The sequence below is a fragment of the Narcine bancroftii genome, chromosome 12 (genome assembly GCF_036971445.1).
Source record: "Narcine bancroftii isolate sNarBan1 chromosome 12, sNarBan1.hap1, whole genome shotgun sequence".
Taxonomy (NCBI): domain Eukaryota; kingdom Metazoa; phylum Chordata; class Chondrichthyes; order Torpediniformes; family Narcinidae; genus Narcine; species Narcine bancroftii.
In genome coordinates this window covers 32,563,296-32,590,496 of record NC_091480.1, presented here as the reverse complement: position 1 = coordinate 32,590,496, position 27,201 = coordinate 32,563,296, and the positions used below count along the sequence as shown (strand labels likewise).

The following is a 27,201-nucleotide window of genomic DNA, read 5'->3' as shown; positions in this document are numbered from 1 at the left end:
GGAATTAAAGCTTTCATGCCCTTCACCCAATAGGTCAGCGAAAGGTGCTGGGGAAAGGAGTTTATTGCAACAGTGTGCAGGTTTAAATCGCTTCCGTCAGACAGGCGTCTCTCACTGAGATTTTTAAGCCTATTATGAATGACTTGTATGCGGGGATTAGCGCTTGCTGGTCCGAGAAAGGGTTCTGCAGCGGACGGGCAAAGAGTGCGGGCACCGACGGGACCACAGGCACCGTTGCCCGCCGGCCAGCCAGCTCCGGGCCAGCCGCGCTGCCCTGCGGACAGAGATGGCCCCAGGCAGCGCTTCCCCTTTCCTCAAGCCCTTCGCCCTGAGGTACACGGAGGCTTCGAGCCCTGGCGGCCGGAGACGCCACACGCTGCCGGCCAGCGAGTTCCGCAACCTCAGCCTGAAGGATGCGCTGAGCGTGTTCGAGATCGAGAGGGAAGGTGGGCAAGCAGGCGCGCCCAGTGCCAGGCAGGCAACTTGTCCCCCCTCCCCGCCACCTTCATCCTTCAAAGCAGCCGACTGCAGCCCTTCCCAATAATGCATGTAAAATTATACCCGATATGCTGGTTTTAGCAAAGAGTGGCAGCGTCTGTGGAGGGATCATGAGTCCAGGTTTCACCATTTATTCCTAGTGATAACCCGGTGTCTAGGGATGCAGGTGGCCCTCTTGCAGGGGGAGGGAGGCGAGGAGAAGATGCTAATGCAGGCAGATGAGATTACAGTGGGGAAAGGTGGGCTGAAGGGCTATGGCGAGCTCTCCACTGGCCACCTTGACAGAGGTGCACCAAAGAAAAGGTACAAGGACTGCCTAAAGAAATCTCTTGGTGCCTGCCACATTGTCCACCGCCAGTGGGCTGATAACGCCTCAAACCGTGCATCTTGGCGCCTCACAGTTTGGCAGGCAGCAACCTCCTTTGAAGAAGACCGCAGAGCCCACCTCACTGACAAAAGGCAAAGGAGGAAAAACCCAACACCCAACCCCAACCAACCAATTTTCCCCTGCAACCGCTGCAATCATGTCTGCCTGTCCCGCATCGGACTTGTCAGCCACAAACGAGCCTGCAGCTGACGTGGACTTTTTACCCCCTCCATAAATCTTCGTCCGCGAAGCCAAGCCAAAGAAAGAACTCTGAGAGAACGTGTATGCGAAAAAAAATGCTGCATTTTATAATACTTCTAGTGAAAAATCTAAAGGCATTTCTGTTCTCTGACCCTTCAGCCTTCATTTCTGTCTCTGGAGAGTGCCCTTTGCACATGGACGGAGTGAGACACTTCCTGGAACTGTGCCCCGAGCTCTCGTTGGGCTGGTTCGAAGAGGGGAGGCTCGTAGCCTTTGTCATTGGTTCGGGATGGAACAAGGACAAACTCTCGCAGGTCAGATGGGCGCATTTTAAAAAAAATAAGAATATACCTCTGTACTAAATGTTGACCAATATTGTTTGTTTGTTTTTTTAATGTATCCAAGCGAAAAATGTTAGAACTATTCAAACTTGGAGAAAGAGAGGGAAAGACTTAAAAATATAACGACCGGTTGTCATCTGGGAAAGAGTGAATCTGTAGGTCTGATATTAGCATAGAATGGGGGTGGAAATGCGGGAACTGGATGGGGTTAAGGGGCTGTGAAATTCATCCGTTTGGTGCAAGTGAGCAAATGCAAAGTTGCGGGAGCTCAGGCTTTTCCGAGAGGGGAGGTCCAGGAACAAGATGCACCAAACATCTCTCTTCTCCCCCGCCCCATGAATTGCTGGCGGACCCTGCCGTGTTGTTTCGGATTTGCGACAATTGGGGGGTTCGCTAATTTTTAGTTTGCATTTTCGAGCTCTTTTTACTTTAATTTTAGTTCCAAGTATGGACCAAAACTAAGTTCGTTTTGTTATAGATAGAGAATTTGGGTTAAAAAGGGTTTAAGTTAAAATGTGATGATTAGTCATAAAAGGGGGCGAACCACTAGAGTTTAGCTGGAAAATGTTACAACAGACTTGCAACAGATTTAACTACAGAGAGACATGCAGGAGCCAAAGATTGATAAAGAGTGAAAAACAGGATTTGGTGTGAGCAGAGGTCATGAATGATCGTGGTGTGGTGACTAACAGTAATCAGGATGATTCTGCAAAAACTAATCAATTAAAGCAGTGTAATGGAGATGCCGAAGGACAAGCAAATTGTATAAAAAAACAACGCACTGTATGTATCGGGGCTCGACTTGGCGAGAAGCCGGTTGAGTCCAACTCTGCAGACTTGCGAATAAAGCTTGTCGTGTCACCGATCTTAAAGAGACTCATTTGTGAGAATTTGTGTTTCTGACACGTTTTTTAAATCTTGGCCCTAGTTTTTTTTGGGGGTGGGGGGGGTGGAAATCACACCATTTTGCATTATGTTCACTTAAAATAACAAGACTACAAAATATCCTTTACTCATAAAACTAGGCTACATCTTCTCTCCTTTTTCATTTCTAGTTGAGCCCCTGTAGAAATTTACACCTGAAATCAAGCTTCGCTCTTTTCTAATCAGTTTGAGTAAGCCACATGAAACAGCATTATAGTTTACCCTGCACATCTTATTCTTCCGCACTGGAAGTTGGAGCTTCCACGATAACCAGTTGTAGAGAACTTGCCAGAAATGGCATATTCACCTTATTAATTGCAGTAGCTTTTCCAAAACAAAATTATTTTTCCTCCATCTTCATTTTTTGAAGATTATAAACTTGCAAAGTAGAGTGTATGTTTTCTTTGAACATGTATGTGTGATGAGCTGACAGTGAAGCCTGCAAGACTAGGCCTGAAATGACTTGTTAAATGGGTATCTTGGAATCAGCGATGGGAAAGATTTCCTTGTTTTCTGCACCTGGTGGGGTTTACCTTTACATAAATCCCCCCCCCCCCAGCTGGTGAACTAATATCCTTTCGACAAGAAAACCTATCCATGCCCCACCCTCACCAAGACCAACTCCCGATTATTGAATTATCTGCTCTAAAATTGGAATTGAAATTTTGTTTCTGGATCATTAACCCAGGTTTCTGGATGACTACTCCAGTAAATAACCACTTCACTATTTCAAAAGTTCTGCTTTCATCTGGACTGGGAAAAATCAAAGGTCCAGATCTGAACTTGCCTAAATTGACCCAATTAAAAAGCAGGCATATTGTGGTCATCCTTTCCAAGTTGAATTTTTTCACTTGGATAAAGCAAAACATCCAGATTTTCCTCGCCACCATTTTTCAATTTACTTAATTATATTGAAGATTGTCCTGTTCAAACACCTGCCCAAACACCAACAATACAGAACATTCAACAGAAATAATGGGAGGGGGGGGGGGGAAGATGAGGATTAAATTTGAGAAATTATTATAAAATGAAACAATGTGATTTTACACCAAATCTTGTTGATGACAATCAAAAATATCATTTATTTAAAAGGCTAATAATTAAGAGTTCAAATAACTAGCTGTGAGTTTTGCAAATGCTGTTGCTGGGTGGGGTGGAAACTACATTGGCAGGAGGGTCAGAATCAAAGTGAAGAGGTGGTTGGTGCAGAACTAGAAGCAGATTGGGCAAAACTGCATCCGTGAGGATGAATGGCCATGCAACAAGGACACAAGCAAAACAAAAAGTGACAAATACGGGGCTTCAGGTTTTGTATTTAAATGCACGCAGCAGAAGAAATAAAGTGGATAACCCTGTAGAATAGCGACAGGTTGACATCTTGGAGTCATTGCTAAAGGATGGATGTCATTGGGAGGTGAATGTCCAAGGATGCACGATGTACCGAAAGGATTAGGCCGGTAAGCAGAGGCGTTGTGTGGCCTTGTTGGTAATAAATAACATCAAACTATTAGAAACACTGCAAGTTGAGTTAAGACATGGCAAGGGTAAAAAGACACTGTTAGCAGTTGTATACAGGACGTCCAAACAGTAGCCAGAATAGGGACAACAATTACAACAGCAAATAGAAGAAAAATCTCAGAAGGGCAATACTATGGTAGACATGGGGGATTTTAACATACATGTCGATTGGGGAAAACCAGATTGGGACTGGATCCCAAGACAGAATTTGTAGAATGGCCATGAGATGGCTTCTTGTAGCTGAGCTGGTCAGGAAAATGGCAATTATGGATTAAATATTGTGTAACGAACCAGAGTCGATCAGAGAGATGACGGTAAGGGAACCTTGGAAGCAATGATCATAACATAATAGAATTTGCTCTGCAATTTGAGAGGGAGCAACTAAAATAAGAGGTGTCTGACTACCAGTGGAATAAAGGGGGCTACAGAAAGGAACTGAAAAGTTGATGGAGTAGCACACTGGCTGGAAGAATGGCACAGGATGATTGGAGTTTATACGAGAAAAAAGGAAAGTGCAGAAAAAAAAATTTGAATGGAATGTGGCTGACGAGTTAAGTTTAAGCCAAAGTAAAGGCACAAAGGACATACCTAAGGTCTGGGAAGCTTTTAAAACCATACATTTGGAAGGAAAAGATAAACTTTGAGAGGAGGCTCAGTAAATAATATCAAAAAGCTTTGTTAAAAATGTATATTAAGAATAAAAACGAGGCTAGGACTGATAGAAAATGATGCTGGAGAAATTATAATGGGGGACAAGGAGATGGCAGAGGAACTGAATAAATATTTTGCATTAGTCTTCACAGTGGAAGACGTGGGCAGTACACCAGACTTTCAAAGGTATCAGGGAAGAGAAGTGAGTTTAGTCACATTCACTGAAGACAAGGTGCCTAGAAAGTTGAAAGATCTAAGTATCGATAAGTCTCCTAAACCAGATGGATTGCACCCTTGGGTTCTTAAAGTGGCTGCAGAGATTGTAGAGGCACGTGGAATGAACTTCCAAGAATCAGTTGATTCTGGCATAATTCTGAAAGATTGGAATATTGCAAAGGTTACTCCACTATTGAGTAAGGAAGAGAGGCAGCAGAAAGGAAATTATAGGCCTGTTAGCCTAACAGGTGATTGGGAAGTTGTTAGAGTCAATTGTCAAGGATGAGGTTATGGAGTTTGTGGATGACAAGATAGACTAAAGTCAGTATGGATTCCTTCAGAGAAATTCTTCCCTGACAAATCTACTGCAATTATTTGAGGAAATCACAAGTAAGTGAGACAAAGGACACGCTGTAAAAGAATGTATAAAGTCACACATCAAGGAAAGGAGCCATTGCTTTATGTTGACTGATAAAAGATTTGTTGGCCTAACAATTACCATTAATATAAACAGAAAGGAGCCATTCCTTTATGCAAGTGGATAAAAGATTTGTTAGTCTTACAGATAGACAATTACCATTCATATACATGAATGCAGAAATATCACACAGGAATGTCAAACGTTAAGGAAATTCCTTTGCTTTGGGTGTTAAAGATTTGATTTACCCTGCAGAAAAATATTTAGCATTGGAAAATGACATCGAAACTAAAGCTACACAAAAACAAAAGTGTTTGATACATATTAGAAACAAGCCCTCAAGATATCACCTTAAATATGCAAGGACCAAAACTTAAACGGGATATTAACTGTTAACATGATTAACTGTTTGACGTCAGTAATTTACATTCCTAATAAGGAAAAAAACAAAAAGACAGATCCTAATAAGAAACTGGAATAATCAATTTTAAAACAACCTGTTTAACAACTTGTCAAAAATGCACTGCCAAAAATGAACCATACAAGGTTTACCAAAATGCTGTGTACTTTGAGTAAGGTTCAGTGCAGAGAACAGGTGACATCATCTAGTCTTTGCGTTCCTTACTTCCGCGGCGTAATATAATAAATTTGGTTGTACACTCTGCAGTTCTTTGTGTGTGTTCTGTTGTTACTGTATGGGCCTTTTATCACAATGCAGTGCATGTTAAAATTTGGACTTTCAAAAGGCTTTCACAAGGCGTCACAAACGAGGCTGCTTTACAAATTGAGAGCCCATGGAATTGCAGAAAAGATAGATGCATGGGTAGAGCATTGGCTGATTGACAGCCAACCAGTTACCAGTGGTGTCCCACAAGGATAAGTGCTGTGGTCACTTCTTTTTATGTTAATGATTTAGACTTTGGTTGAGTTTTCAGATGATAGAAAGATAGATAGAGGGGCAAGTCACAGGGCCATCCAGCAAACACGCGCTGTGAAGCACGGAAAGGGCATCCATCGCATCGAAGTTTGGTCTGGCCATTCAATACTACAGAACTTCTCCCAACTATCTTGGACCTCACCATGCCACTGGATCCAGGAGGGGATGCCGTGAGGGTGCGTCTGGACCTGTGCAACCCCCTACTCACCTAAAATCCATTCACAAACATGCTTCTCCTATCTGAGGTGAGGGGTATAAGGAAAGGAACCATCATCAACCCAAGGGATGGATAGCCAGAATGAGGGGCAGGTAGTGTGGAGGAAACACAGGGGCTACAGAGGGAGAATGGGCAAAGAGGTGGCCAAATGAAATACAATGTTGGAACGTGTATTGTCATGCTCTTTGGTAGAAGATATAATTGAGCAGACTATTATTTGGATGGGAAGAAAATTCAAAATACAAGGGAACCAGGAATCCCCTGTAGGATAGCCTAAAGATTAACCTAAGGTTGAGTCAGTGGTGAAAAACATGAATGTAATGTTGACATTTATATCTAGAGCAAGAGCAGGGATGTGATGTTGAGGCTTTACAAAGGCACTGGTGAGGCCACACTTGGAGTATGGGGTACAGTTTTGGGTTCCTTATTTAAGGAATGATGTGCTGGCATTAGAAAGAAAAGATTTACAAGAATTATGGGATTAGAATATGAGGAGTGAAGGTGTCTCTTGACTGTATTTCAAATGTGAGAAGGCCTGGACTGAGTAAATGTGGCAAAATTGTTTTCCATGATAAAGGACAAGAGGACACAACTTTAGGGGCCCATTTAAAACAGAGATAAGGAGGAATTTCTTTCGCCAGAGAGTGGCACGCCTCTGGAATTTGCTGCCATGGGCAGCTGTGGAGACCAGGTCATTTGTTATATTTTAGACAGAGATTGCTAGGTGTCAGAATAGTCAGGGGTCAATGGTTATGGGGAGAAGGCAGGGTAGTGAGAGAATTGATTGGCTCATGATAGAATGGCAGAGTGGACTTGACTGACCAAATGGCTAACTTGTGTATGAAGGGTTCATACCACTAGCTATTTAATTTTGACTCTGGATGTCCTTCAACATTAAAAGATCATGATTGAAGCATTTCATGTTTAAAACACTGACAGTTGAGTTTTTGGAAACTTGAACCATGGGGGGTGGGAGGGGATGGTTGAGGATTCTGTGTGTTGCTTTTTGACTGTACATTTCTAATGTCACAAAGTTGAGCAATTTTAACAGTCCTCCAACTGAGAGAATGCATGGACTCACAGAGGGCACAGGTGCACTTTGTTGACATGTTTCTGTTCCATTTTTATTTCTCTCCTTCATCCTGCTAAGCTAGCTAATCTTTGCTTCCAACCTTCCATTGATGGCCACATTACCATCAGGAATTCATGTTTCCCGGGATTTCTGGGGTATGAGGCTCATACCTTTCATTCAGTGGATCACCTGGTTCAGAAACAATGCCATCCTCTAGATTTTGTAATTTGACTTTCAGACTGATAAACAAAATACTTTCTACACTTCTTTCCACATGAAAAATAGTGTCCATTGCAAAAGCACTGGGTTTTCTTGTGACATTAGATGTGTCTGTTGTGTCTGAGAAGACAGATTTGATGGGTCTCAAAAACATGGACTTTGAGCACAGTCTACTGGTAAATTTTATTAATAGAAGAAGCATGTGGAAAAATCGTAATGGGAATAAAACACATGTGCAAAATTTACAGAAGACAAGCATCGGAAAATCATGCATAATTTAGTATAAATAAGTGTGGGAAAAATCGCAACAGGGATAAAAAACACACACACACACACAATGATCTTGGTACATAAAATCAAGAAAAAAACAATACAATGCCTGGCACCCCTTGACTCAGTGCAGTATATTTCTCAGGACAATAAAACTATCCGAACCCTTAAACAATGCATATCTCACCATCGATTTCTCCAGCGCTGTTCCATGGTACTTGGCCTGGAGTGAAATAAGGTGGTCCTTCGAAGATGGCAGAGAAAGAACCGAGCACTTGTGGCACCCTTTATAGTGCTGGAGGGCTGGGGAGGGGTCCAGCCCAGGTCATTTACGGGGTTAGTGACAGCAATGTCTGATCGATTACAGTGGCCAATTGCCCAATCCCAGGTAATTTACATGGGTACAATGGCTTGGCACCAGCAAGTCTAGTCAATTACAAAGGCCAATGACCCAAGGTAGTTAAAGGGGCCAATGGTCAGGTGTTCAGTAATGGGTAGGGCAGGGCCAAACCTTGATTGTCAGGTTGTATGTCTTCTGTCCAGGTAGTTGTCAGTGCTGTCATGTGACAACCAAGACCCTCCACAATACAGTGTCAGCATCCAGAAATCCGATGTTTGTGCATGCTTCTGGTTGGTTGTCATTGTAGAAATTACTGTTTGTGTTTCATTACATGCAGGATGCCATGACAATTCATGTTCCAGGAGGTTCCACCGTCCATATCCACGTGCTGGCTGTTCACCACAGATGTCGCCAGCAAGGCAAAGGTTCAATAATTTTATGGAGATACCTGCAATATCTACGTTGTCTTCCCATGGTTAAAAGAGCTGTCCTCATGTGTGAAGACTTCTTGGTTACTTTCTACCAGAAAGCAGGCTTTACAAAGATTGGACCTTCTTGTATCACCGTGGGCTCCCTCACATTTATGGAAATGGAATATGTTCTTGGAGGTGGTGCTTACTTGCGAAGAAACAGTGGTTTCTGAGTTCAGTCATGTTGAGTGAGATTGATGTTACTTTAAAAGTCTTGATTTTCTCCATGCTACTATCCGTGTTCAAATTAAACTTCACACTGTGATGTTTCAACAGTCGGTATCCAGTTTATTTTAGATGTATTAAAAATGCAAAGATTTCAATGAAATAAAATTTTCTCTCTGAAATATTTGTTCCTTCCCCAAATTATAAAGTTGTATCTGCCTTACAGGGCACTGGCTGTGTCGTCCATAAAAATAGTATTGACTTTAAAAAGAATATAGTGTAAATTTACATACATCCTTGGCCAACCAATTTTAAATATTGTTGTGACCCATCAAACTGGGTGAATAAATTGGTTCAGGGTTTTATACATTAAACATTGCATCATCTGGTATTGCAACCAGTGTGCATTTATTGTTCTTAATTTTTTATGAAAACTTTATTTATTTAAGAAATTTATTTAAGAAAATCATTAATAGAAAAATATACAATCCTATAAATATATATATAAATATATATATATATATATAAATATATAAATATAAATAAATAAATGTATAAATATATATATATATATATATAAATAAATATAAACACAAAGAGAAAAAAAATTATACCCCTCCCACCCCATCAGCCAGCTCTCTTAAGGAGAGCTAAGGAAAAATATAATACATCAAAGTACATCTAAATGCATATACTCCAAATACTTATTGATGAAAAAATAATTATTATCATGCAAATTATATGTAATTTTTTCCATAACAATACAAACTTTCAATTCATTATGCCATCACATTATATTAATCACTGTGTTATCTTTCCATGTACTTGCTACACATTTTCGAGCTACAGACAGTACTAAACATTCAAATGCAATTTGAAACTTATCCAGCCCTAATCCCTTTAAAGAAACCATGTAACCCATTAAAAAAAGATGGATCTAATGGTAACCTAATGTTATATAGTTTTTCCAAAATTAACCTAATTTCTTCCCAAAATGGTTACATAAACACAAGACCAAACAGAATGTAGAAAAATACCACTACATACACATCTAAAACAAGAATCCGAGTTACTAAAATCATATTTTTTCAATTTCTCTGGAGTTAAATATAACTGATGTAAAAAATTATAATTAACATTCCATACTGTACATTTGTCAATTTAGTTACACTATTGTAGCACATATCTGGCCAATAATCTTCAGGAAAAACAAAAGCTAAATCATTTTCCCACTTAAGCTTAGACTTCTCCCATTCCGGTTTATTCAATATTGTCTTGTAACGCTTGATACATAACAGAAATATATCCCTTTTTTGGAATAGAAGAAATCAAAGATTCAAATTCTGTCAATACAGGTAAAGTCATTTCTCTACCATACATGTCTTTCACCAAAGCTCGAAGTTGATAATAAACAAACAAAAAATTTTCAGAAATATCAAAACATTCCTGCAATGTCTTTATACCCTTAAAATCCCAACTCTTTAAATAATTCTTAAATATTGAAAAAGAAATAAGTTGATTATTATATAATTGGGTTAAAATTGACAATTTACATTTTGATCCTAAAATCTTATTTCTTTTAGTCCACACCTTTAATAAATGCTTTAATATCAGCATATTATATTCCTGCAATAAATTTATATTCCATCGATATAAATTGATGCACCTCAATTTCAGAAATGCAAGCCATCTCAACTTTTGCCCAACTTGGGGGTTGGTCCAAATCCATCAATCTACTAATAAATTTCAACTGGGCTGCTTCATAATAATTTTGAAAATGAGGTAATTGAAGCCCACCTAACGCATACTTCCAAGTAAGTTTATATAATGCTACCCGCGATAATTTACATTTCCATAAAAATTATCTCACAGCTTTATTTAAATCCTGAAAAAATCCCTTTAAAAGAAGACACTGTATTGATTGAAATAAATATTGAATTTGAGGAAAAATATTCATCTTAATACAATTTACTCGACTAATCAAAGTTAATGGGAGATCTTTCCATTTAATTAAATTTGCTTTAATCTTTTTAGTGAAGGAACATAATTTAACTTATATAAAGATTAATAATCAGCATTTACAATTATTCCTAAATATTTAATTTTATCAGACCATTTCAATTTTATAATATCTTTATATTCTGAATAATCTCCTTCTCCAACTGGCAAAATTTCACTCTTATTCCAATTAACCTTATATCCAGATAATGTTCCATATTGCAATTAACATTCCTCCAGATGTGGCAATGATTGTTCTGGGACTGTCAAATATATCAAAACATCATCTGCAATTAAGTTAATCTTATATTCTTCATCCATAACTCTCATCCCTCTTATCTGTTCATTCTGTCTTATTGTTTGAGCTTATAGTTCAATAGCCAATGCAAACAAGGCTGGCGACAATGGACACCCTTGTCTAGTCGAACGCATCACTTTGAACGGTAATGAAACTTAACCATTTGTCACCACCCTGTTAATCGGGTTTGTATATAAAGCTTTAACTCAACCAAGAAAAAAAAGGGCCAAATTTAAACTTCTCCAACACCTTAAATAAAAATTCCCATTCAACCTTGTCAAAGGCTTTTTCCACATCAAGCACAACCACCATTGGATGGTTGGGCTGCTGTCGATATGCATTGACCAAAGTAATCAATCAAAGAATATTATCTGATACGTTTCTAATATTAATAAAACCTGTTTGGTCAATATGTATCAATTTAGGTAAATATTTAGCAAGTCGATTTGCTAACACTTTTGCTATAATTTTATAGTCTACATTCAGTAGAGAAATAGGTCTATATGAAGACGCTTGCAACGGATCTCGATCTTTTTTCAGAATTACAGTAATTAAAGCAATGGAGCAAGATTCCTGCAGCTCAGTTACTTGTTGTAATACATCCTCAAACACAGAGGATAAATTTTCATTAAAATTTGTAAAATTCCACAGAAAATCCATCGTCCCCCGGTGACTTACAATTTGGCATCTCCTGTATAGCTTCCTTAATCTCAAATTCTGTAAACGGAGATTCCAATTCCACAACATTCTCCTCCTTTAATGCTGGTAATGTTAATTTAGATAAATAAGATTCAATAACACCATTATCCTGTTTCCCCTCAGAAGTATATAATTTTTGATAAAATGAATAAAACTGGTCATTAATTTCCTGAAGTTTATAGGTAAATATTGAATTCTTTTTAACAGCATTAATAATCTGTGAAGCCTGTTCCATCTTTAACTGCCATGCAAGTACCTTATGGGCTCTCTCACCCAACTCGTAATAACGCTGCTTAGATTGATTAATTAAATGCTCAAATTGATAAGTTTGCAATGTATTATAACGTACCAACCTGCGCAACCTCATCCAACGTACCCCTACAGCCGACAAGGTTGTCATCCTGGGCGACTTCAACGCTCGTGTCGGCAAAGACTCAGAAACCTGGCCAGGAATCCTGGGCAAGCATGGCGTCGGCAAGTGCAACGACAATGGGCGCCTCCTGTTGGAGCTCTGCGCAGAACAGCGGCTTGTCATTACAAACACCCTTTTTCAGCAGAGGGACAGCCTTAAGACCACCTGGATGCATCCCCGATCCAAACACTGGCACCTCCTGGACTACATCCTGGTGCGAGAAAGTGACAAACAAGATGTGCTCCACACCAGGGTCATGCCTAGCGCGGAATGCCACACTGACCACCGGCTGGTTCGCTGCAAGCTCAACCTTCACTTCAAGCCAAAGCCCAGGAACAATAAAGCCCCCAGAAAGAGGTTCAATGTTGGAAAACTGCAGTCAGACGAAGCGAGAGGAAACTTCCAGGCAAACCTCAAAGCAAAGCTCGACGTTGCAACCCGCCTCACGGACCCGTCCCCTGAAACCCTCTGGGATCAGTTGAAGACTACCATACTGCAATCCACTGAAGAGGTACTGGGCTTCTCCTCCAGGAAAAACAAGGACTGGTTTGACGAAAACAGCCAGGAAATCCAGGAGCTGCTGGCAAAGAAGCGAGCTGCCCACCAGGCTCACCTTACAAAGCCGTCCTGTCCAGAGAAGAAACAAGCCTTCCGTCGCGCATGCAGCCATCTTCAGCGCAAACTCCGGGAGATCCAAAATGAGTGGTGGACTAGCCTCGCCAAACGAACACAGCTCAGCGCGGACATTGGCGACTTCAGGGGTTTCTACGAGGCTCTAAAGGCTGTGTACGGCCCCTCACCCCAAGTCCAAAGCCCGCTGCGCAGCTCAGATGGCAAAGTCCTCCTCAGCGACAAGATCTCCATCCTCAACCGATGGTCAGAACACTTCCAATCTCTTTTCAGTACCAACCGCTCAGTCCAAGATTCCGCCCTGCTCCAGCTCCCTCAACAGCCCCTAAGGCTAGAGCTGGATGAGGTTCCCACCCTGGATGAGACATATAAGGCAATCGAACAACTGAAAAGTGGCAAAGCAGCAGGTATGGATGGAATCCCCCCAGAAGTCTGGAAGGCTGGCGGCAAAACTCTGCATGCCAAACTGCATGAGTTTTTCAAGCTTTGTTGGGACCAAGGTAAACTGCCTCAGGATCTTCGTGATGCCACCATCATCACCCTGTACAAAAACAAAGGCGAGAAATCAGACTGCTCAAACTACAGGGGAATCACGTTGCTCTCCATTGCAGGCAAAATCTTCGCTAGGATTCTACTAAATAGAATAATACCTAGTGTCGCTGAGAATATTCTCCCAGAATCACAGTGCGGCTTTCGCGCTAACAGAGGAACCACTGACATGGTCTTTGCCCTCAGACAGCTCCAAGAAAAGTGTAGAGAACAAAACAAAGGACTCTACATCACCTTTGTTGACCTCACCAAAGCCTTCGACACCGTGAGCAGGAAAGGGCTTTGGCAAATACTAGAGCGCATCGGATGTCCCCCAAAGTTCCTCAACATGATTATCCAACTGCACGAAAACCAACAAGGTCGGGTCAGATACAGCAATGAGCTCTCTGAACCCTTCTCCATTAACAATGGCGTGAAGCAAGGCTGTGTTCTCGCACCAACCCTCTTTTCAATCTTCTTCAGCATGATGCTGAACCAAGCCATGAAAGACCCCAACAATGAAGACGCTGTTTACATCCGGTACCGCACGGATGGCAGTCTCTTCAATCTGAGGCGCCTGCAAGCTCACACCAAGACACAAGAGAAACTTGTCCGTGAACTACTCTTTGCAGATGATGCCGCTTTAGTTGCCCATTCAGAGCCAGCTCTTCAGCGCTTGACGTCCTGCTTTGCGGAAACTGCCAAAATGTTTGGCCTGGAAGTCAGCCTGAAGAAAACTGAGGTCCTCCATCAGCCAGCTCCCCACCATGACTACCAGCCCCCCCACATCTCCATCGGGCACACAAAACTCAAAACGGTCAACCAGTTTACCTATCTCGGCTGCACCATTTCATCAGATGCAAGGATCGACAATGAGATAGACAACAGACTCGCCAAGGCAAATAGCGCCTTTGGAAGACTACACAAAAGAGTCTGGAAAAACAACCAACTGAAAAACCTCACAAAGATAAGCGTATACAGAGCCGTTGTCATACCCACACTCCTGTTCGGCTCCGAATCATGGGTCCTCTACCGGCACCACCTACGGCTCCTAGAACGCTTCCACCAGCGTTGTCTCCGCTCCATCCTCAACATCCATTGGAGCGCTCACACCCCTAACATCGAGGTACTCGAGATGGCAGAGGTCGACAGCATCGAGTCCACGCTGCTGAAGATCCAGCTGCGCTGGATGGGTCACGTCTCCAGAATGGAGGACCATCGCCTTCCCAAGATCGTATTATATGGCGAGCTCTCCACTGGCCACCGTGACAGAGGTGCACCAAAGAAAAGGTACAAGGACTGCCTAAAGAAATCTCTTGGTGCCTGCCACATTGACCACCGCCAGTGGGCTGATAACGCCTCAAACCGTGCATCTTGGCGCCTCACAGTTTGGCGGGCAGCAGCCTCCTTTGAAGAAGACCGCAGAGCCCACCTCACTGACAAAAGGCAAAGGAGGAAAAACCCAACACCCAACCCCAACCAACCAATTTTCCCTTGCAACCGCTGCAATCGTGTCTGCCTGTCCCGCATCGGACTGGTCAGCCACAAACGAGCCTGCAGCTGACGTGGACTTTTTACCCCCTCCATAAATCTTCGTCCGCGAAGCCAAGCCAAAGAATAACGTAGTTTCAAATGAGCCAAAACCACTTTTTTTTATCTTCTGTCACATCTTTCTGAAATTCCTTCTCCAATTCAGCAATTTGCTTCTCCAGTTCTAAACTCTCTGCCATATACTGTTTCTTAACTTTAGTGGTATAACTAATAATCTGCCCTCTTAAATAAGCTTTTAGGGCATCCCATAACTCAAAATGACTATCTACAGAATTATCATTCTCAGTTAAGAACAAAGTGATCTGTTCTTTAATAAAGGTAACAAACTCTGTTTTTTTCAACAATGTGTTAAATCTCCATCTATAAGATGAGTGTACCACTTCTGAACTTACACAAGACAAAAATAATAAAAAAAAATTGGCAGTGGTGAACCTCACTAGTGGTAGATGACTATCAAAGGTTTCAGTGCCATCCACCCACCCCCCCAGCCAGAAATACATTATTCACATCAACATAATCAAATATAATCAATATATTCAACCCATTGACTCCAATCCCAATTATTGTTCCGGGACTTCAATGTCAATAAGACTTTGAATTACCACTTCTTTCTTTCCATTTCTCAAATTCTTCCCATTCCCATTTCCATTTCCATTTGTTTTCCTTTTAGGCAACGGCGGTGAAAATCGACCATTTCCTCGCAACTCTGGTAGTGAATTAGCAAAGATTAATGCATCATGGTCATTTAAAAAAAATTGAGATTAAAAATTACCATAAAAGACTTTTAACACTGCAGGATAACGAAAAGCAAATTTGTAACTCTTCCACCACAACACTTCTTTAGCCGAATTGAATTCCCGATGTCGCCTAATAATCTCTGGACTCAGATCTGCATTAAAAAATTATTATTTTGAATCATCGTTGGAGTTTGACTTTGTCGTGCTTTCTGCACCGCCAACCGTAGTATCATTTCTCTATCCTGATATTTCAGACAACGGATTAAAACCGCCCTTGGCGGTTGTCCCGGAAGCAGTTTCTTCCGCAACGCTATGTGTGCCCGGTCCAACTCTAGGCCTTCTGAAAAAAACTCCTTGCCCAACATCTCGAGAATCAATTTCTTAAAAAAATTATTGAATCGGAATCTTCAATACCTTCTGGAAGACCCACAATCTTCACATTATTTCTTCGACTTTGATTTTCCAGTGAATCAATTTTCTTAAATAATTCCTTCTTCTGAATTCCCCAATCCACAAAAGAATCTTTCACTTTGTCCATTTTTTCCTTATTACGTTCAAACTGATTTTTACAGTCAAAAAAGCTGTTTCAATTAAAAAAAAATTCTTGCACTGTATCCACTGATTTGATGCATTTATTAACATCACTCAATTGCAGTCATATCTTCAGACATAGTATTCATTTTAGTTGTCACTTCCAAAAATCCTTTAGTCATTTGTTTAAATATATTATCCATTTGATAAGCAATCCCTTCCAAAACAGCACACATAGACTCCATTCCAGATTCCAGTGCCTCTTTTTGAGGCCTACCTTCTCTAGTCTCCACTTCCAGTTGCTTCTGCATGCTGCCCAGTAAAGGTAAGTCTTCTTCCTCTTCAGATGTCGTCGGTCCACTTCTGGTGTGGCTGCGGGTCTGAACACCCGATGACAGGACACCGCCGCTCGGGCCCCCCAACAGCCCACACCCAATCCAGCAACTCCCGAACCCTAGAGGCACTGCGCATGCCCGGTAAGACCAGGGACTGCGCAGGTGCAGCTTCCAACGCCACTCTGTGCATCTCCGGCCCACCCAACGGCAGCGCTGGCCCACGGGCTCCTTTCTCGGCCGGATCACCTGCGCGCCCAACATCACGGGCGCGCAGTTCAGCACCAACCGAGCTCGTCGTCGAGCCGGCGCCATCTTGCAAAGGCAGGATTAGCGCTGGCATCATACTCAGCCGGGCCGGGGTCCTCTGTGCCTTAGGAACTCCCAAAATCGACTCTGTGGCTTCAATTAAGCAGGTAGGCCTCAATCCTTCAGCACTCTTAAAAGGTAGTTTCTTCTGCAATTGAGTTTTCATTTTTTTTTTACATGAGTAGCCATTGTAACCCATTAATGTTCCAGAAAATAAAAATACAATTTTTAATCATTTTTATAAACTTTAAAAATGGGTACTTAAAAAACTAGCCGAGGAATGGTGGGATAGCACATCTGTCCTCTACGCCATTTTGAAAGAAACCGAGAAACTCTAACCATCACAATATTTCATAATGATGCTTAATATCTTCTACTCTGAGATCCTTCCTCCAGTATTCATTAAAATAATGTTCCAGACAACATACTAACTTCATGTATTTCATATCCTTCCCCAAGCTGCAGTCTTATTTGCAACAGGCTTCTTTATAATAAAATGCGCTCCATCGAGGGCATCTACAAGAGGTAGTGCCCTAAGAAAGTAGCCTGTTGTCAAGGACCCTCAACATCCATGCCACACCCACTTCACGCTGCTCCCATCAGAAAGGAGGTACAGGAGCTGAAAGAAGAAAGCCCAGCAGCACAGAAACAACTCTGCTATCAGATTTATGAATGGACAATGAACCACAGACACTAACTCACCTTCTTGTTATTTTTCCCACTAATTTTAAAAATGTAATTTATAGTAATATTTGCACCTGTAATGTTGCCACCAAACAATGAATTTCGTGACGTGTTCATGAGAATAAATTCTGATTCTGAAATGTTCAACGACTTCTGGTTTAGGAAGGCAATAGAGTTATTCTAATCCTGCCCAATCGAGCATGAAATGCTCAAGATTATTAGCCAGCCATTTTCTTGCTTACCTCACTCAGAATGACATGGTATAATCATTCGATATTTAGAATGTGTAATTTGCCTTGATTCAGCTGAGTTAAGCAGCATATTGACAAAATCTAAAGTTCTTAATTTTATTTCGATCCGAGATACACTATTTCATCTGTGATATATTCTACATTAGTCAATCAGTATTATCTGTGCTCATATGATTTTCAATGCAACTGTGAGAACACTGCCAGATTAGATACTTCACCACCAGCCCTTCTTTCTTTCCACTTTATAGAAGAACATGTAGACAAAAAACTACATGTATCATCCCTCTAGACTGCTGAGTTGTGGTGAATTAATACCACCCTGTGTCACAAGATCACTTGATCTCTATTGCCCAATCAGCTTTCTGCTGATGTATGCTTTTCCAATCCAACTACCTGAGTCACCGAACTCCAATTGCCAGCTGCTGCCTTCAGATAAAATCCCTGTTGAAGTCTTCTGCAACCATCATTTAACAAAAATCATGAAATGTTAGATAATAGATCAAAGTGTTTAGATCTAAATTTAACACTGGAGCAAAATTTAAAAACAAGTAGCCAAAATGAGGCATAAGCTATGCGTTTCAATAACACAAAGTTTCTGATAAATTGCAACTTTTATTTCAGCCATTTTACCAAGGACCATTTTTCCAATTCTAGACTAATACAAAATATTCCACTTCAAACCTGACTTAACTTATTTTGGGGGATGTAAAAAAAAATGTTAAAACTCCTTCCCTGAGTTGGTTCAATATTTAGATTTCAAATAATTTAATCGTTGCCTTGAAGTTCAAACCATTGATTGATAAAGATCACCTCAAAGAATAGTAAATTCATGATTTCTACTTCAAAACTTTCAGAGCAAGAACATGTCTAGGACAGGACTGCAGGGTCACTCTGTTTGTCAACATAAAAGGGGACAGAGTCATGGAAAGTCATACAGCATGGAAACAGGTCCTTCAAACTCTTCCAACCTGATAGTTCCCTGTGTTCCATATCCCACCAAATTTTTCCTATGCAGCTGTCCAAATGCAACTTAAACTGCATAGAAATTGATACAGAAAAACTTGTACATATTCCATGAAGCCATCTTGTATCAAGTAGCTCATTATGAATAAAATAATTCATATGTAGATTGAAGGCTCCCTTAATTGTTCTCCCTGCCACCCTTACCTTTAATTTCCTGATCCATGCCACCTCCAGTATTATAACTACATTTTGGTGGCTGATTATTAACTCCTCCTTCCTGTTTCTACTGACCCCACCCTGTCGTCTCCCTTTCAGCTCATTGTCCACAAATTCTTGCCTCATCCGACCTGGCGTGCTATGTTATCACACCTATCCCCACATTGCTCTGTCCACTAGCAAACACCCTCTCCTCCCTGCAGTTGCACACTCCTGGGTTAGTGTCCGCCAACTCTGCTCAGGATTTGGTACACACAGTCCCCTGTCAACTGGGTGAAGCAGAATGAGTGGGGAGTTTGGCACTGGACTGGGCATTATGAGACCTGAACACTGAGGAGCCAACGCGTCAGAAATGGTTAAGCTAGGACCAGCAGGGAAGATGAACGTCAAGCAGACCTGAAGGAAACATGACAACGTGGAACTGAAAGGGTCAAGGCTCTGCAGAAAGTGTAGGGCAGTGGTTCTCAACCTCCCCCCCCCCCCACACTTGCATACCCCTACCACAGATCATCTATGGCATAGCAGTTCCTCACATGGTCCCAAACATCTTGCTCTCTCTGCCAGATGCCGCCATCCATGGGGGGGGGGGGTGCGCATTCCTTGTTTAGTTTCCTTTATCTGTTGTTCTACCACACCCTTAACCCCTCCCCACACCTCCCCTGATTCACCCTACAGGAGCACAGCATTATTGTGTTCCTTTCAGGTCCGCTTGAGCACCATACTGCCATCTCCCTGCTGCTGTACGTGAAACTATTCCTGCTGATCCACTCCTCTCCTGTGGATCCTCACAGCCCCTCTCTCTGATTCCCAGCAGCCGTTACCATCACCCATTTGATGGTGACTTTCCTCGACGCTCAGTCCATCCCATTTCTTGGTTCACCAAACAAGGTCCATGCTCCCAGTGCCTTTACAGCTCCTCATCAACTGAACCAAAGGGCAGCATGTGGGCCTGCAGGGTGATCCTACAAAAGGGTCGGAAAAAAGAAACAAAAAAAAACTACAGACGCTGGAGTGCTGGGCGGACAAGCAGGGCTGCAGGAGGAACCCGGTGAGTCAGGCGTGGAGAGGAATGGTCAGTCCTTCCATGAAGGGGTTTGCACTAAAAGCCTTGACAGACCATTTCTACCCATGGCTAAATGACCGGCTGAGTCTCTCCATCAGCTCACAGACGGAAAAGGAAGTTGGCAATGAGGTGAAAGAGTGCCGACCCAGCGGGCCATGTTGAGTGTAGTGTGACCAAAATTCACCCTTGCCGTGGTTCTCAACATTTTTCTTTCTACTCGCATGCCACCTTAAGTAATCCATTACTAACCATAGAGCAACTATAGCATAGGATGCCAGCACCAGGTTGCTGTCTCCCTCCATGTCTTTGTTAGCCTCCAACTGCTGAACCTGATGGATTCACCATCAGTTACTCAAACTACTGTTGTTGAGAAACCAATAGGCTTTTATTCAGTGAAGAACAAAGGCGCATCCATGCTGCTTGACTGACCTGCACTGAGAAGGGGGCTGTGGAACAGTCATCTTTATCCAGGAAGGGCCGCAGGGTACAGTCGGCCAATGGGTGTGCCTGACCAGACTATTATATGCAAACAGTGGTTTACCATACTTACACGATGCACTGGCTTGTCCTGATAATGTCTGGTCAACAACCAAACAACCCCAACACCCCCCCCCCCCCCAATTGCCCTGCTTCCCCTGGCGGCCACTACGTCTGGGCATTGCTGAGTGAGATGCTCCATCGCTCTGTCCATCCTACACGGTTTACCTGAGTTCTCCCCTCCCCCCTCATTGCCCGAGTTCCCTGTTGCCATGATCCTTTGAGGTCTGTCTGAGCGCATGCTGCTTCCCTGATCTACATTACTGATGCATTCCCTGCTCAGGTTGCTTCATCCAGAGGGCCTTACTGTATTGCATGGTTAAATCCCCCCCTCTGTCCAGCTGATTCACTATACCCAGTCTGCTTGAGCTCTACGCCACTCTTTCCCTTACAGGACTTAATCCCAGTTGATGTTCAAAGGAAGAGGGGAAGTAGAGGGCAAGCAGATCAACAATGGATGCCTCTGCAAACCATGTAGGGTGAACAGGTAACAAGCTCCTCCAAGTCCCCTTGAGCACCATCCTGTGCATCCTGCTGCACTTCCTGCCCATTACTGTTGCTGAGTCAGTTTCTGCTACGCTCAGTCCAGGGCCCTCTCACAGGTCCTAAGAAGCAAAGACCTCACAATTGTATTCTTGTGAAGTTCCTTCAGAAGTCTGATAAGAGCTGAAACTAAATTCCCCTTGAATCTGGTGGCAATTGTGCTCACACTTGTGCATCTTTTGTCAGACAGGTTTGTGACCACAGTGGATGTCTTTTAAAAATGGCGGCTGCTTTTCCAAGGCAGCAGGAAGTACACGTGGAGTCATCAGAGAAGGGGAGGGTTGGCATAATGGTCTGAGCTTTCACAACCCTCTGCTCTGTGATCTTAGGCAGAGCAGTTCCCGTACCATGGGATAATGCATTCTGATAGGATACTTTCAATAGTGCAACTGTAAAAGCTGTTGTGGGATGCCCGTGACATGCCAAATTTCTTAGACTTCTGTGGAAATAGGAGCATTAGTGCGGTTTGGGTGGGGGGGGGGGAGCATTGCTTTACCAATACTGGACTAGGACAGTTTGCTGGAGAGGTTTACTCCTAGGAACGTGAACTTGTCAACCATCTGTACCTCCATACAGTTGATGAGGGCATGAGACTAGTGACTTGCTGGTGGAATTTTGCTGGCATGCTCTTCAAATTGGCATAAGTTGAAATCCTGCTCCTCAAAAAATACCTATATTTTAAACGAGCACATCCATCTCATGTTAACACCACACAGGAGTACTACATACAGGTTCACACCACTCTTATGCTCCAGAACAAAAACAAATTCCAAATCTAAATTGAAACCCAACTTTGTTTAATTTCTTGGCGAAGGGCTATGGCCTGAAACACTGACCATCTCCTGCTCGCCACATTTGCTGCTGAGTTCCTCTGGCATTGTGGGTCTTACTCCGGGCTTGCTGCATCTGCACCGTCTCTCGTTTACCTGCGATTAAAATCTTGGAAGCACGTTGGTCCCTAATTTTCTGATGCTGCTGTTCCACCAAAATAAGCGCATGATAGCAGAAACATATTCATCCCTTCCCAACTTCAACATGGTTGACATCAAATTGATTTGTTATTATCGGCAAAACAAACAAAACAAAAACATTAAATTGACTGCAAAGGAGTCAACTATCTGTTCTTACCTGTGGTTGGCAGTTGGTTATGGTGCTGTTTTGAGCCAGCATTGGGAGACAAAATACTCCCTCTATTTAAACACAATTTATGCTCAATATTTCAGCTGATTACCTTTGATTGTTGATGGGTTGCAGGGGTGGTAGATGGTTAAAGAGCATCCCAATTTAAAGATGGTGCATGCAAGATATTAATAATCCATTTTAAACATGGTATCCTGCTCCTTTAAAAAAAAAACCTATATTTTAAATTAGCACATCCATCTCATGTTAGCACCACATAGGAGGACTATGACATGCAGGTTTACATTACTCTTATACTCCAAAAACAAATTCCAATGTACTCCCAAACCCCATGCTCACACAATTGGAGCTACATAGGTTTCAACTATACAAGCTTAAAATGGAGCCTTGAAAATAGAGAGCTTGAACAATCGAACATACAGTAAATTATTAAATGTCATTCGCTTCTGTGTCAAAGTAATTTATTGATGCTATTTTGAAAAAGTTAAAAAATTTAAGTTAAATCTATTACCAGAAAAATGCGAGGCAACAAAGAAAAGTTACGTGACAAATAGGGAGGTTTCAGTAAAATTAATACATGTGAATTAGTGTTTCCTAATTAGATGGAAAATGGATGAAGATTTTAACTACCTTCTGGTTCATTGACATTCCCAGTTCACTGAACTACCTATTTGCCTCGTGTTTCCATGGTGATTTCTGACCAAGCAACCTTGTCACTAGGAGAACAGTAACACGATTGATCACTATTCCACCCAGTTTATCGCCTTGCTTTTGGTTTCTTGAGAGGGGCCAAGAACCTACATGATGGAGGTCCCAAAACCTGTAGAACTCCTCCCCCCTCCCCCCTCATCGGAAGGCGTCCATTTGGTGTGGTGGAGAGAAGAAAGTGGAATCAAAACCACAAGCCATACATACAAGATAGCCACTAAGCAAGGAATTCAGGAGAAACATTTTGCTCCAAGTGGTGGGTTGCAAAACTTGGTTCCGTACAGTGAGTTGAGATAAAAACTTCTTAACTGCATCCAGAGGACAAGTGCACAAGAGCAGGTATTCCATGCTGCTAAACTGAGAGCAAGTCATATGGCAGCAGGCTCACATGGGGCCAACAAACAGTGCAAGAGATGCTTTTGGGCCATGTTATAAATACAATAATCACAGATGAGTACATTTCTGTTTCAATTAAAAATATTGAACTTTTCAATGGCTATTCATAAAACAATTTCAGGAGATTCCTCGTGGGAAATGTACAACTACAACACAATAATATGTCTGGGTAATTTCTAGAGTCGGATGCAGGGAACAATAACAGTGTACATACTGTCGGTGTAGATTTGTTGATATGAGCCGATCTTGAAAAATCACACTAAAAAGCCAAGTCAAATTCAAGTTTTGTGTCATAACATTTAAAAGTTTGCACGGAAGATGGAAACAAAACCTTAGAATGACTATCTAAGAATCTCACTTCCTTCCATTATTTAAACCTGCAAAGTTAATGTTTGAAGATCACTTCTGAGTTTAGGGTAGATATACAGAATGTTCTTTCACAATTGTATCATACACAAATTGTGCAAATGAAACAAACCTTCAATGATTTTTGTATTTCATTGATAAAGCTGTTTGGCTTTTAAAAAAAAACTTGATTTTGTTTGTTTGACTTGTTCTAATGTACCCGAGGTGATGCCACGCTGAGCCAGGAACCACTGCCACCATGCCTATCCTGTAGCCACTCCACGAGGGTGAGCTGAGATGTGGACGTTGGGGTTTTCACCCCAAAGACTTCAGCATTGCCAGTGAGCTGTGGTGTGGCGTTCCTATGCAGATAGTTACACAGCAACAAAATGGGTCCCAGAGGCCACCACCCCAGACAGACCAACCACACGTTGACACTAACCCGAACCCCCCCTCATATCATTCTCATAAACTCCCACAGATTCCACATGCTAGGTGCCAACGAGCTCACCAAATTGCACACCTTTGGGATCTGGGAGTTAAAGAGTGCATGAAGAGGCAAAGCACAGACTCACAGAGACAACATCCAAACTTCCCACAGACAACATCAGAGATCAAAATTGAACCTGGGTCACCAGAACCGTGGGGCAGCAGCTCGTCCAAATCACAGAGCAGCTCCTGTATTTGCACCAGTGATCACCATCTCTGATGCAAGGGAGGCGCTCCACTTGGACTTGGTGATTTATGGATGTGGGTCTTGCTTTTGGTGAGATTCAATGACAAAATGAACCTTGGAAATGTACTGACTTTCATTACATTTCTTGATAATCTCTGGAATATTAAAAAAATAACTGATTTACAAACCGTCACACTTCGATACACATCACTGAAGCAGGACCTTATACTGTGGTTTGTAACAATAACCCACCAAATAAAACAGCCAATGGATTTTTATTGTTGTCAGAAACAAGGTTAGTGTTTATAAACTGTCAATTTTAATCACAGATCCAATTTCCGTTGCTTGCAGAAAATGTATTCTCTCAAAATATATCATGAACAAAATGGAAAATAAGAGACAATAATTCAGCTCTGGCTTGGGGTGTTTTTTTTAAATTCCATTGTTCTGATATTGGATGTGAGCATTAATGTAATTCCCATCCACCTAGGTTTGAAATTCCATGCCTGTGACAAACCAGCAGTACAATTATTTAAAAAAAATTCTATAAATGGCAAACTTCACAATCAATGGGGAGCATGGTGGAGAGCGCACAAGAAATAAATTTCCTTGAAATTGTCATTCTAAAGGTAAATTTCTGTCCTTGGGATCTTATAATCGTGATCGTATTGTTTCAAGAGCAAGCCGAGGGAAAGATGACAACAACATTCTACTTTAAAACTGAAGTCTCAGTTAGGCTTCTATAACGTATTCTGCAAACTTGCAGTCAGTCAAACGGTAGCTAAAACACTACCTGCAATTCATCACCACTTTAGCAGTAGTAAACAATACAAGATTTGATTTAGTGCTAAAACTAGTGTAATACAAAATTGGCAGCACAAAACGTTGGTTCAAAAATAATGGGGAAGGCACATAGGTCATACTTGGAGATGGTGTCCATTGTCCCAAGATGCAAATCGAGCATCAAATGTGAAATTTTTGAATTTTTAAAAAAGGACTTCAAGTGAGGAGGATCTGGAGGATTACTTGAATATCACCGTCAACGTTTTGATAGAGCAAGATCAGAGACTCCATGATGTAGATACAGCTGAGAACCAAATCTGTAACATTGATTGATGTGCCTTGCCAGGCTGATTAATGTAGATGTGCGTTGAGGTCATATTTTTCACAGAACTTATCCGTGAAGGGAATACAAGTCAGATATTCACACCATTCACAAGTTATTGGGTAGACGTAGAACAAGACTACCAGCCCTGCAAACAGTCCTACAAAGGTGACAATGAAGATCATTATCTGACATCGCTTGCGGTACAAGTCAAACCTCCCAAAGCTGATGTATGGGAGGAACGCAAACGATAAGAAGAATCCACTGATGAAGCCTGAAATGTGGGCAAAATTGTCAATCCACGGGAGGAGGCCAAAGGCAAAGAGGAAGAGGACAAGAGCCACGAGTTTGACAAATGCTTTCCAAGGCCTGGCGAGGATCTGCCAACTCTGGAAGAGCTCCACAAAAAGGCAAGCCAGGATCCCAAACTGTGATCCGGCGGGTCCAACCTTAAAGAGAAGATAAAACATTGTTAACTTACCACATTGTTAACTTAATGCCCAGGGTGCATCTTCCCAACTCAATACGACTGCCCCCTTACAATTCTCAATGGCTTACTTTGGGTGCCATTTCATTTTCACCTAGCTGCCAGGACAGCTTATATTTTTTCACTGCGGAGAGACCGCAAAGCTAACAATGTGTGGTCCTAAATATGCGAGTGGTTGCTAAAGAAATCTTTACCTACTGGGGACAATCCATCACTTCAACCAAGGTACTGAGGCTGCATAATCCTGACAAAAATCAAAATGGAAAGACCTCTTGCTTGACATTGTTCCCATCCGTTAGATTCTGCTTTGCGAACTAAAATAATGATACTGAATTTGAAGGACTCGGAGGAATATCCATGTATCTATTGTGCAAACAACCTACATGTTAAGATCTGGACCAGGCAAGTAGGATGTGTTAAGTTTTCCATGGGCTTGATGCATCACTGCATATATGCTATAGTTTGATTTCATTAATGAAGTTGAAGCTTGGAAATGTTCTCTCGTATTTATTGTTTAATAAAGTGAAAGGAAACTCTTTGTTGGGTGCATAATTTGACATCTAATTGACATATTAAAAACAAATTAGTCTTATATTGGATGACTCTCTAAATCTATGAACCTCTTTGTTTACAACTATATTCTTTTGAAAGTTGGCATCAATTCCTGTTTTTTTTTGTATCCAAAGTCCCTGAGTTTGATGATTTGGGATCATTCATTTACGCACAGCAGAAATTTGATTCAAGACTAATTAGTTTTTAATACGTCAATTAGATGTTAAATTGCGCACCCAACAAAGAGTTTCCTTTCACTTTATTAAACAATAAGTTGCAGAGCCCCATGATATGAGAGAACATTTCCAAGCTTCAACTTCATTAATGTGATCACCTGGCATCCTGGCAAATTGGCAATGTTTTGAGGAAAGTGTTGTGGATCAGCGGAGGGATGAAATCTTCTAGTCCATGAATATAAGATGGGTGTGAAAAATCATTCAAGGATAAACATTTCAACTTCCAGGTGCCACTTAGCGCCTGGAAGGCTACTTGTTTACTAGCTTGGAAAGTACCACTCCAATCCATAAATGTTTTGAAATCAAAGCTCATTACGCTGTTACATATTAGAAAAAAAAAATTATGACTCACCTATCTTTACCAGTGGGGACTGCAATAAAGGTCTAAATTTACAGGCCAGAGAATTTTTTTCTTTAATTTTATTTTTGTAATAATGTCAGTTTCATTTC

The 27,201-nt window shown here is 41.7% G+C and overlaps 2 protein-coding genes across 15 annotated transcripts in view; one reads left to right on the top strand and one right to left on the bottom strand.

Annotated features, from left to right (window-relative positions):
* Positions 1–256: 256 nt before the first annotated feature.
* LOC138747492 (serotonin N-acetyltransferase-like) lies at positions 257–8,895 on the top strand. The gene is made up of 3 exons (XM_069906758.1): positions 257–446; positions 1,226–1,380; positions 8,527–8,895. The coding sequence occupies exons 1-3, from the start codon at positions 287–289 to the stop codon at positions 8,830–8,832; spliced, it is 621 nt and encodes a 206-aa protein (XP_069762859.1). The 5' UTR covers positions 257–286; the 3' UTR covers positions 8,833–8,895.
* Positions 8,896–24,627: 15,732 nt separating this feature from the next.
* The window catches only part of LOC138747396 (inactive rhomboid protein 1-like), a 297,832-nt gene continuing 295,258 nt past the window's right edge, over positions 24,628–27,201 (bottom strand). For all 14 annotated transcript variants that reach the window (XM_069906559.1, XM_069906556.1, XM_069906554.1 and 11 more), the window contains one exon: positions 24,628–25,925. In XM_069906559.1, the coding sequence (XP_069762660.1) occupies positions 25,506–25,925 (420 nt within the window). In that variant the 3' untranslated portion in view covers positions 24,628–25,505. The remainder of the gene's footprint in view (positions 25,926–27,201) is intronic.